At 34.9% G+C, this 13,370-nt stretch overlaps 1 protein-coding gene across 1 annotated transcript in view; it reads left to right on the top strand.

The window, feature by feature from the left end:
• The window catches only part of LOC117332786, a 29,708-nt gene that overhangs the window by 13,016 nt on the left and 3,322 nt on the right, over window positions 1-13,370 (top strand). Inside the window, exons 7-18 of the mRNA XM_033891818.1 lie at window positions 109-217; window positions 2,501-2,593; window positions 3,155-3,300; window positions 3,783-3,851; window positions 4,790-4,874; window positions 5,402-5,507; window positions 6,189-6,251; window positions 9,533-9,623; window positions 10,446-10,538; window positions 11,849-11,889; window positions 12,184-12,347; window positions 13,277-13,368. Of these exons, the coding sequence (XP_033747709.1) occupies window positions 109-217; window positions 2,501-2,593; window positions 3,155-3,300; window positions 3,783-3,851; window positions 4,790-4,874; window positions 5,402-5,507; window positions 6,189-6,251; window positions 9,533-9,623; window positions 10,446-10,538; window positions 11,849-11,889; window positions 12,184-12,347; window positions 13,277-13,368 (1,152 nt within the window). The remainder of the gene's footprint in view (window positions 1-108; window positions 218-2,500; window positions 2,594-3,154; window positions 3,301-3,782; window positions 3,852-4,789; window positions 4,875-5,401; window positions 5,508-6,188; window positions 6,252-9,532; window positions 9,624-10,445; window positions 10,539-11,848; window positions 11,890-12,183; window positions 12,348-13,276; window positions 13,369-13,370) is intronic.

The raw sequence follows: 13,370 nt of genomic DNA, 5'->3' as shown, positions 1-13,370 counted from the left end.
AATAGTACCCTTCTTTCAAATATTCTCAAATATCATTGCAGCTAAATATCTTGCCATTGTCTGCATACAACATGTTTGACTTTATAAATGGATTCTTGTTTCATTCAGAAACATGAAGATGAGATGCTTGCCTTCATAGATAAGATCGGTAAAGAACTGCAGGAGAAGTTTCCGAGTGTTGCCAGGGCTATTGTGAACAATGTTGTCAGCTCAAAGGGTAAGGACTGTATTTATCCCGTTACACACCCAGGGACCCAATGTAAACTTTGACTAAATGTAACAGGTGTCGCTTGTGCAGGACAATTAAACAGCTTGTGGCAAGAGGGCTACTCCCTCATATTGGTAAGAGGGCTACACCCTCATATCGGTAAAAGGGCTACTCCCTCACATTGGTAAGAGGGTTACTCCCCCACATTGGTAAGAGGGCTACTCCATCACATTGTTAAGAGGGCTACACCCTCATATCGGTAAGAGGGCTAGCAACTCTCTCACATTGGTAAGAGGAATACTCCCTCATACTGGTAAGAGGGCTACACCCTCATATCGGTAAGAGGGCTACTCTCCCACATTGGTAAGAGGGCAACTCCCTCATATTGATAAGATGGCTATACTCTCACATTAGTAAGAGGGCTACACCCTCATATTGGTAAGAGGGCCACTCCCTCACATTGGTAAGAGGGCTACACCCTCACATTGGTAAGAGAGCTACTCCCTCACATTGGTAAGAGAACTACTCCCTCACATTGGTAAGAGGGCTATACTCCCTCACATTGGTAAGAGGGCTACACCCTCATATCGGTAAGAGGGCTACTCCCTCACATTGGTAAGAGGCTACTCCCTCACATTGGTATGAGGGCTACTCCCTCACATTGGTATGAGGGCTACTCCCTCACATTGGTAAGAGGGCTAGCTACTCCCTCACATTGGTAAGAGGGCTACTCCCTCACATTGGTAAGAGGGCTACACCCTCACATTGGTAAGAGGGCTAGCTACTCCCTCACATTGGTAAGAGGGCTACTCCCTCACATTGGTAAGAGGGCTACTCCATCACATTGGTAAGAGGGCTACTGCCTCACATTAGTAAGAGGGCTACTCCCTCACATTGGTAAGAGGGCTACACCCTCGCATTGGTAAGAGGGCTATACTCCCTCACATTGGTAAGAGGGCTACTCCCTCACATTGGTATGAGGGCTACTCCCTCACATTAGTAAGAGGGCTACACCCTCATATTGGTAAGAGGCTACTCCCTCACATTGGTAAGAGGGCTACTCCCTCACATTAGTAAGAGGGCTACTCCCTCACATTGGTAAGAGGGCTACACCCTCACATTGGTATGAGGGCTACTCCCTCATATTGGTAAGAGGGCTACTCCCTCACATTGGTATGAGGGCTACTCCCTCACATTGGTAATAGGGCTACTCCCTCATATTGGTAAGAGGACTCCTTCAAGTTAGAGTGGCTGTGTTTAAAAATTCCCTCTGTTTAAAATTAAGTGGTTTAACCTCAGCTGGGCCCTATTTGGATGAAGAGTCAGTGTTTGATAAACGGATTGTGATTACCAAGAAGCAAAAAAAAAAGGAAAAACATTTTTGAGATTGATATAAAGAAGAATATTTTACTGTGATTACTTAAATATCCAGGAGAGATTCAGGTACTTTGAGCCTCTTCCTAGTTTAAAATCACATGATAGATCTGTTAAAAGCTGAAATATCTTGTGAATATTATTTCATGAGAATGAATCCAACAGACAAATTCCTGTTACTTTTTTTAACAAATTCCTCCAAATTAGTTAATTAAAACACATTTGCTAATTTACAGAAGTAAAAAGGATTTTGTGATAATACATGTACAGATTTGAAAAATCAGATATTGAATTTTAATTTAAAAGTTAATTAAACAGTTTTCATAAATTATTAGGTTCTACTGAAATATAACATCCTGTGAAAGATGATATGGTTGTGTTACATTGGTAGCTTACTAGTTTTAAATTATCAGTTGAAAAATGTTAAACAGGACAAGAAAAATCTCCAGTTGGAGAAACTCTCTAAGAACCACTGCCCTTCCAAGTTCATATGTGTGTAGTAGTTCATCTACTAAGTTACAGGAGGATACAGAGCCCTTGTATAAATAAAAGCAAGCAAATCAACATGATGGTGTTCATGCCCTAACTACATTGTACCTGAATGTATATACCCTGATGATGGCCTGCATTTAAGGCCGAAACATGTCGGCAACCAGTCCTGAAGGTAGTAGAATATACGGTTTGAAAAACTGACTTGAACTCATAATCTATGGCACCAAATCACCTAGCCAGAAATATCTGAAGCTGCAACCACAAAAGATAAATGTAAAAGATACTTTTATTTATTAAAACTGAAAATGTTTTATGCTGATAATTAACCTTACCAGGTCTCTTTCATTCAGTCCAGAAAATGTCTGAATGGTATATTTTAACAATTAGTTAATTTACTTATCGTTGATTATTTACCACTGATTACAGAGAAGATTGTGGAGACAGAGACCGGTAAATACGCGTTGTTAATGGAAGGTCTCACCTCGCTCGTCCGGCCCGTCATCCGAGGCATGTTCGTCAGTAAGTATATTTTGATACTACTACATATGTATAATGTTCATGTAATGATAAACTTTATCGGGGATACAATATTTCTTAAACTGTTTCTCTTACTTTGGGGAGACATGAATGTTTGTTCAGCACAATAATTTCTTGCCTCAGCACATCATCGCCTTAATCCAATCAAATACACTGTTATATAAATGAGGTGGACATATCCAATCAGATATGCTGTTATATAAATGAGGTAGACATATCCAATCAGATATGCTGTTATATAAATGAGGTAGACACAATTATAGTAACAATGTAGCTTATCATCAATATAGACCTCATATATTCCACTCACGATGGACAGTGAGTCAGACAATTGCTTTTAACTTGATAGTACTAAGTAGCAGAGCCAGGATTTCTAAAAGGAGGAGACTTGAGGGCAACCTTCTTCCCACCATCAAAGTATGAAAAGATTCAGGTGGAGTTTGGGGGGGGGGGGGTCCCTAAAAATACCTCAATCATGCCCTCATCCCTTGTTGGAGTCCAATACAGGTTTGGATTTGACCTTCTGACCTCTCTTTTTGACAGCCTACCTGAACTTTGACACACTTCTGTATGTGTGGGACCAGTATATGATTGGCTCTAATACTCCAGGATTCCATACGGAGTGGCTGGCCAACGTTACTCTAGTGTTCCTGGGACTTCTCAGAGAAAAACTCAAGGACGCGTCATCGGTAACATTGTTTTAACAATTTATCATTAATTAACTAGAAAAGTCTCTGTGTATCAATAACCCAGATAGGATACAAACCAACAACTGTATTCAATGTTTTGTTTTCATGCTGACAGGATGAAAAAAACCCAAAAAACACAGATAAAATGAAAGTCCATAATTGGATAAGGCACAACCAGGTCACTAGCCTGCATGAGTGATATTGGCTTAGAGTTTTGGAGGGATAAATGGTTTATGAGTTGTAGCTTGTGTGCCAGACATCATTTCAAGTAAATCGGTACCTATAATGTGAGTAGTTAGATGAAACTTTTAGACTGGAATAAAGGATAAGATGGTACTATGTATACAGGGTGGCGTGCTTGCTGGGCCAAATACGATATACATAATTAAGATTAAGAAAATGAGTTATCAGTGTTTATGAAGTTTTCAGTGATTCAGGCTGTTAAACATTGTTTGCTAAATATTGTCTCCCTCTTCTCACAGGCAGCGGAGATGGACAAAACTCTGAAGGTAGAAGGGCCGAGGTTGATGATACCACAGTTTCAGTATGAGGTCAGTATTATAGAATTATAGAATTATCGTAAAAAAAAAAAAAAACAAACTTTTGTTTAATTTCAGAATAATTTATTGTTATCACTTGCAAAGATGATACAAGTATCAAAACATAGAAAATATTACAGTAATGAAAGGGATTAGACAACAGGCTAAGCCTATGTAAGTCTTTTCCTTTGTATCAAATATATAGATATATCAAATGTTGTTTAATGAAAGAGCTACTTAATTTATAGAGTGAAAAAAAACCCATAAACATCCTTGATTCTTCTCAATTATGGAACTAACATTTATCATGGAACATTTTCTTTGGGTTGGTAAAGTAAGATATCAATTTGAATAGAAATTACTGGTCATTTGTCTGATGAAAGTGGCAGTGTCATCACCAAAGCATCACACATATATATACAGGTTGTTATGTACCTAAGTCTATTTACTATGGTAACCATAAACTCGTTAGACTTCCATTTGTAACTTTTTATGATCCACTCACTGATTTGCTTCAAAAACTGTCTTCATTATTTATTTTAGCAGTCTAAATCATTATATTTTAATCAATAAACATTCAAATAAGGATTTTTTTTTTCAATTTAAAGAAAAATTTTCATGTTTAAACAAAGAATTGCTAAAAACAGAAAAAAATGACTGGCTACTATGTTGGAAATTGTGTACATGTAGTGAGCTTATCATGTTTATGTATATTCATGTAAATTTTTTCAAAAATGAAATAAATATTAAGCAGAAAAGATAATTTCTTATAAATCAACTAACAAGGATTGGAAATGTCATTAGGTTGAACTGCAGAAATTATCATTAAGTTATATAAAAGAGTATTATTATACTGTAACAAGTTATAGGAACATGGCGAGATGAATTTTTTTAGGATTTTGCTTTCTGTTATTAATTTACCTTTAATTAATCTTGATATATGACTACAGGTGAAAACTGACCATTACAAGGGACTGTACTCTATGTTACAACAAGATCAGAAGGCGGCCATGCCGGTCCTGGATCCTACGCAGTGTAAGTCACTATAAAACATTGGAATCTCATGAATCTGGACTCTTTTATCACTTATAGGAGTTTCTGTTAATCAAACTTAGAAATACTTTTGAAATACTAATGTATTTATCCTCAAATAAGCCCCTGTGAACAAATAAGCCCCTTCTTCATTTTTGCTGAATCATCAATTTAAGAATAGTTATCTAACAGTGGATCACAAATATTAACCCTTCCCAAACTTTACCTCTTAACTTTTAGGAGGACCTGGGGCTTAGTTGAGGATAAATATGGTGATTCTTCTTTATTTGAGGATAGATATTGAAATTCGTCTTTATACACTGCGGAGGGGGCGTATTTGAGGATAAATATGGTGATTATTCAATGGTTCACATTAAAAAAAAACAATACAGTATAAGGTGTCAAAATGCTTTACAAATATAAAAGTTGGTGATCATATATTGTATGTACAGTTTTACTAAAACATTCTGAAAGCCTCCATCATAATATATAATCATAGACCAATTTGGTAAGATCTTCTATCACTCCAGCTCAACATCCGCCATGGCGTCATTGGTACAATGACGTCATTCCACCGTACACTAAACCCCAGGAGAGGCGGCGTGCCCGAGAGGAGAGGGAAGCTGAACGAGAGAGGTACCACACACTTTAAACTACTACCATATTCAACCTAATCAGCACACCCCATAAAACCATGTACAGAGAGAAATTTCCATGTAAAATTTGAGTGGAAGAATTTACATGCTTTTATGTAGTGAAAAAAATCTTTGACTAAAATACTGAAGATAATATTGGCAGGTCAATGAAGTAAGGTATTTTTATGTTTCAATTAGCTCATCCTGAAAAAGTGGGGTGTGTGCTTATAGGGCAGGTGCGCTTATTAGGTCAAATACGGCATATTTTTTGATGTACATGTCTTTGAGATTGCATGTACATGTATCATTTTCAGAGAGAAATTATTGAGAGAGTAAAAATTGTCAACATTTCACTTTGACCTAAATATCTTAAAAAAAGTATTATGTATATTTCAATTTTCCACGAATGTTACCAACTATAATCCAATCCAAGAAATCAAGTGCCCATATAATTAAGGCAGTGTTTTTATTGATAACAGAAAATAATGAGGCTTCTAACTCGACAAAATACATTAGGCAGTGTAACCATATTCTTACACAAAATTAAGAAAAAAATTAAGCAGTATAACATTCTTCCCCATTTTCAAGACACTATAATGCTAATAAAAGCTCTGTAAAACACTACCGGAAACATTTGATGTTATTATTGAATTATTTGAAACTTTCATACTTGTGTTTCCAGAGTGGCACGTATGCAGAAGGACAATGAGATCAGCAAGCGGGAACTGGCAATCAAGGAACGAAGGTTTGTGTGTCATTTTTCACTGCACTTTTTACTCTCTCACAGATTTGCTAGTCACACTTAGTCACCAGTCTTTATATCTTGTACTTTTTACATTTTCACTGATTTGCTCTTAGTCACAAATCTTTACACCATGTACTGTTGACTGTGTCACAGAATTTCTGGTCACACTGAGTCACACATCTTTATGCCATGTACTGCTTACTGTAAGTCAGACATGAAAAGAACCATGATTCACTACCATTATGGTATTCTGACCAGAGGCATTTGATCCCTAGCTAGAGTAGTTTGTGTTTCTCGTGAAAGTTGAGATCAGGGGCCGTCCTGTGGTGTTATGATTGTCTCCTTGGACAATACGTTTTAATCCAAATTGCTCTGAATAGCATGCACAGCAGGCCTCCCATTTGTTGTTCAATGAGGTAGCCACCAGCTACTACATGGAGACTCTGTCTGAAAATGCCACCACATTTTTATAGGATGTTGTACATTTTACTTTTTGATTTTTCCATTGGCTTTATTGCACTTTCATCATGTACATGTATTGATAAATACCTTATAAATGGACTTGCCAGTTCAATCTAAAAGTTTAAAATGTCTATAAATCAGGTTTTATTGGCCTCATTCATACATGTGAAAAAACTTCCCATTATCGATTTTTGAGTTTTGAATTAACTAATTACCTGTTTTTACTGTAATTGATTATAATTAAATATTGGCTGAAGTCATTTTTTGCTAATGATAGTTGGAGAATGTAGTTTGTCCTTACTCTAAGACTGAGTTAAAGGTTTTACAAAAACATTTGAAAGCTTCACGATTTGCTTGCCGATCTTTCACATACCGTGTATTGAGCACCATGACACATTTCATTTCAGCCAATCTTCCCTCTCACGTTCTGAACCACCCGTAATGTAAGCTTGTATCCATACTCATGAGCTTGTGTGTGTGATTTATAACATTTGTGTTGGTGTGGGGTCCAAACTATATTAACATTGCGGATATTAATTGTAAGTTTTTATTCCATAGGTAATGAGGATTTTTAATGCATAATAATCTAATCTCGTCCATAAGCCATCATCCTAAATCCTAAAAAAAAAATGGTCATCACTATGCATGGATAGGAGTTATTTATGGTAACAGATGGATGTATATATGTAGTTAGGACATTGGTCTGAATTGTATGTTTGTGTGAATTTTTATAACAGTGATGTTAAGCAGAATTAATACTTTTTGTATACTGTTTTAACTTATTGTGTATAATAAATGCTTTGGTAACATTGCTTGGTTGTAGTTGTGTGCTGTTATTGCTACATACAAATTATTATTTATTTGTATCATGATAGAACCCTATATAAGGAAAAACTGATGATGAATTAGGTGATAAAAATGAAAGTAAAATAAAATATTGGACTTTGTAAAAATAGGACAATTTGCATTAAAAATTATTTGGTATTATCTTTTTGTAAAACAGCTTTTCACAGATAAATCAATCTGCTCTGAGATTGTTAAAGTGTTATGGGTGATATGTCCACTTCCATGCTCAAATCATTGTCAGATACCCACAGTATTGTACTACGCTACACACAAGTAGAATGTAGCATAGTGCAATCTCTGTTGGTATCTGACGATATGCTTAGAGAGATATTACACATACAGTATTTCACATCCAAAGTAATTTTGAATACTCATCAGTAAAGTCATAATTGTGAAAAATGCAAAGATAATTGAGTGATTTCCGAGGTTTCTTTAAATGAGTTCTGTGCTTGATGATTTTTTGTGGATAGAAGACTAAAACAAAAAAATATTAAAAATTTACAATGAAAAAATGATAAATCTCCCAACTACATGTATATTATAATGAAGATGATTTCACATTAAGTGTCACTGACATGACATCAAGTGTAACTGACTTTACATCATGTGTCACTGACATTACATCAAGTGTAACTGACTTTACATCATGTGTCACTGACATTACATCATGTGTCACTGACTTTACATCAAGTGTCACTGACTTTACATCAAGTGTCACTGACTTTACATCATGTGTCACTGACTTTACATCATGTGTCACTGACTTTACATCATGTGTCACTGACTTGACATCAAGTGTAACTGACTTTACATCATGTGTCACTGACTTGACATCATGTGTAACTGACATTACATCAAGTGTAACTGACTTTACATCATGTGTCACTGACTTTGAATCATGTGTCACTGACTTGAAATCAAGTGTAATTGACTAAACATCAAGTGTCACTGACTTTACATCAAGTGTCACTGACATTACATCATGTGTCGCTGACATTACATCATGTGTCACTGACTTTACATCAAGTGTAACTGACTTTACATCATGTGTCACTGACTTTACATCAAGTGTCACTGACATTACATCAAGTGTAACTGACATTACATCAAGTGTAACTGACATTACATCATGTGTCACTGACTTTGCATCATATGTCACTGACATTACATCATGTGTCACTGACTTGACATCAAGTGTCACTGATATTACATCATGTGTCACTGATATTACATCATGTGTCACTGACTTTACATCATGTGTCGCTGACTTGACATCAAGTGTCACTGACTTGACATCATGTGTCACTGACATTACATCATGTAAAGTCACTGACTCTACATCATGTAAAGTCACTGACTTTACATCATGTGTCACTGACTTGACATCAAGTGTCACTGACATTACATCAAGTGTAACTAACTTGACATCAAGTGTAACTGACATTACATCATGTGTTACTGACTTTACATCATGTGTCACTGACTTTACATCATGTGTCACTGACTTGACATCAAGTGTCACTGACATTATATCATGTGTTACTGACTTTACATCATGTGTAACTGACTTTACATCATGTGTCACTGACATTACATCATGTGTCACTGACTTTACATCATGTGTCACTGACTTTACATCATGTGTCACTGACATTACATCATGTGTCACTGACTTTACATCAAGTGTCACTGACTTTACATCATGTGTCATTGACTTTACATCAAGTGTAATTGACTTTACATCAAGTGTCACTGACTTTACATCAAGTGTAACTGACATGACATCAAGTGTAACTGACTTTACATCATGTGTAACTGACTTTACATCAAGTGTCACTGACATTACATCAAGTGTCACTGACTTTACATCAAGTGTCACTGACTTTACATCATGTGTCACTGACATTACATCATGTGTCACTGACTTTACATCAAATGTCACTGACATTATATCCAGTGTGAATGGGTTTTAGGGAGGAAGATGAAGACTACCAGAGAATGGCAGCAGGAGAGAGACAGAGGTTAGAAATGGAGAGGATGAGACTCGAGGAGATGGTTCAGGAGGTGAGTGTCTGACAGGACATAACTGATTGGTCCCCCAATATATAGGGGGAACTGAATATAAGTATCCAGTATAGGTATAGAGATACAAAAATTCCACTTATGGACACTTAATTTCCAACCCCAAGATTTGTATATGTATATTATTTGTGTCAAGTCCCTGTGCTTAATGGGCTGATTTCTGCATTCCACATACCTATATGTGTTTGATTAATATCTGTAGCACTGTTTCAAGGTACACTAACAGTACTGTAGGTTTAATTTGCTTCAAAAAATGACAATCACATAAATACTAAAATCTTTGATACAGTATTTTATATTAAATAATTTAGAAGTAAAATATTTGTCTAGTAATAAGCTCATAACTAATAATAAACTCACTCATGCCTTTTACAATGTGGTAAGATTGTTAACAAATCCTATTTTGTTATCCTACTGTAAGTCCACTCTTAGATTTAAGTCAATTAAAAGTTAATGTGTTTGGCGGCTGGCCATGATCCACATGGTACAGAATTGTAAATTCATCAGCTGCTTTAAAACAATTTCATTATAAAGCTGTAAACATTTGTATTTAGGAAATTATTTCATTTTATACGAATCATGATCAACTTGATCACAAGTAACATGAAATACCACACTGTTTTCTTTTGCATACATTGTGAATGTGGTACTCTTCTGTTGAAATGTGATATTGCTCTGATAATTGAGTATACCAAATCATAATACAATTCCAGTTATATAAGAATAACTGAATGTGTAACATTTTAGTGTCCAGTATATTTGGTCAGTCGGTCAATTGTCATGGCTGCCTTATTTGTCTTTTAGGAACGGAGAAAGAGGCTGCAGGCTGAACAGAGAGCCCAAGAACAGATCGAACGCCTTAAAATGGAGGTGGCTGCTCTTGGTTACACCAAACCGGTGAGTGTCGACTGGTTAGACAGATCCTAAGTCACATAAGTAACCACACTAAATACCTGTTGGTCGGGTGGCACAGTGGTGATACACTTGTCTTTCACCTAGACAGCTGGGGTTCAATTCCTAAATCACACGTGAAAAGGTATGGGGTTACCTGCCCGACCACGTGGGTTTTCCCCGGGTACTCCGGTTTCCTCCCACAGTAAGACCTCTCGCACACTTCCATCCGGGCCAACAAGCATGATTAATATACGTTGATATAACTTGTTTTGCAATTATTGTAAAATAAATAAAGTTTACATTTTACATTACCACACTAAATGGATGAAGTTCAGATATCTTTGTAATATAAGTATTATATCATATCATTTAAGGATTGAATCTTGATTTGGTCGATTTCATGGGGTCATGAATTGAGTTGCTCTTGAGACAAATTTAATGAACTGCGAATAAAAAAGTCGGTCTAGATATTAATGTCTCGAAGCTTGTGCAAGTCCAAATGCGGAAAAGCCCGAGGAGCTCCGGATTGTGCATGTCTAGTCGGTCGAGTAAAATAGTCCGCAATTTTAGGATTGAAAATAGCATTATTTTGTCAAAATAGAAGTATCTAGCATATCTGGTCTTTCATAGAATACAAGAATACATTATAAATTTGATAATTTTAATAATTATTCCATGTTTATACCAACAATATAGAAAAAAGTGAAATCGTTCGGCGGAAGGATTTTAACTATGTATTCATACGCACTGATCAGTGTTAATTTGGTCAAATTCATGAGCAAATGAAACAGATTAAGTTTGGTAGTTTCATTGAGTCCAACTTGAGTAGAAATTGAAATATTATGATATAAATTAGGTACAGTCACTATACCAAATTGAATACCTTACAGATTTCTTCTGTAAACTTATCCATACATTTTAAGTCTAGGTGTGGTATTGTGACAATTATAAATTCAATCTCTTGAAATTGTTTAATGTTAGTATATTGTTCCCAGATTTGATCTTGTTCTATAAGTTTTGGAGATACTTTGTAATTTGACCCCATTACTCCATATATGGATGATGTTTTATAGTTAGTTACATTGATAGTGGCTTTTTCACCATTCTTATTAAAAATTTTCCTCTGTTATTATTTCCACACAAATCAGCTAGCTTTCATGTGATTTATTCTTCAAATGTCGCCATACATTGAAACTGGCATCAAAAACAATTAAAACGAACGAAGGCTTTTAAATACACATGCCAATTAAGACTTTATTTCATGTTATGCCTATAAATGTCTATACATTAACAAATTGAGCTTTGTTCCACAGAGATCTCGTGCCTCTACAGGAAGATCATCTACCGTCCTCAGGTGAGTCACAGGAACTATCAAACATTTATATAGATATATATTATATTACCAAGGAAACAGATTTCACAATAAATACATTAACGATACTCAATGAAGAAAATATATAATATTTCTGAGAGTTTCCATACAAAGAAATACATGTACGTAAATAAATTGTTTATATACCAAAATACCTCAGTTGAAATGTAAGTATTGCGGTGAAACAGCTCAGGTTTTTTTTTATCAAAATTTTTTTTTAAATGGTTATACCAAAAATGAATACTCATGCATTTTAATTATTCCTGTTTCTTACAGTCGATTCTGTGTGGCTCCCCCACCCACGCGAATATCGTCACCGGAACTACTCCCCACGATAAAGGAAGATAAGCGAGCTCCCACCCCTGCCAAATCTCCCGACAACCAGACTCGAGAGGTCCTCATCGACTTCCTACAGAGAGTAAAGCTTGGAGCAGACAAAGGTAGGACATAGTATATATAATATAATAGTATACAAAGGTAGGACTATCTAGTATATATAATATAATAGTATACAAAGGTAGGACTATATAGTATATATAATATAATAGTATATATAATATAATAGTATATATAATATAATAGTATACAAAGGTAGGACTATATATAGTATATATAATATAATAGTATACAAAGGTAGGACTATATAGTATATATAATATAATAGTATACAAAGGTAGGACTATATAGTATATATAGTATAATAGTATACAAAGGTAGGACTATCTAGTATATATAATATAATAGTACATATAATATATATACATGTAATATGATAGTATATATAATATAATAGTATATATAATATAAAATATATAATATAATATATATAATATAATATATATAATATGATAGTATACAAAAGTAGGACTATATAGTATATATAGTATAATAGTATACAAAGGTAGGACTATATAGTATATATAATAGTATACAAAGGTAGGACTATATAGTATATATAGTATAATAGTATACAAAGGTAGGACTATATAGTATATATAGTATAATAGTATACAAAGGTAGGACTATATAGTATATATAATATAATAGTATACAAAGGTAGGACTATATAGTATATATAGTATACAAAGGTAGGACTATATAGTGTATATAGTATAAGAGTCTTTATACAAATTCTTACCTTGACATGGTATATGTAAAGGAGCTACAGGTTCAATTTTCAGCTGTTTTAAGTTTAAATATTGATTTATTTGTTTAATCTTCTGTATTTTAAGTAACACCCTTGTAGTTAATTTGTGACCATTTTATATTTAGCTTTGGTTGATACAGTTTTATTATATCCAACTCAGTGAACATATAACATGACTAGGTAACTTGATTGACCTCAATTTGACCTTTTGTTGACCTTTAGTTGCCCATGGCCAGGGAGAGGACAAGGCTGAACTGGACAAGGAAACTGATGGCTATTTACAACAAAATGTCAAGGACATCAAGCGAGCACAGGT

This window comes from Pecten maximus, chromosome 8, assembly GCF_902652985.1.
Source record: "Pecten maximus chromosome 8, xPecMax1.1, whole genome shotgun sequence".
Taxonomy (NCBI): domain Eukaryota; kingdom Metazoa; phylum Mollusca; class Bivalvia; order Pectinida; family Pectinidae; genus Pecten; species Pecten maximus.
Note: the sequence above shows the minus strand (reverse complement) of the source record. Positions and strands in the feature narration are given on the sequence as shown.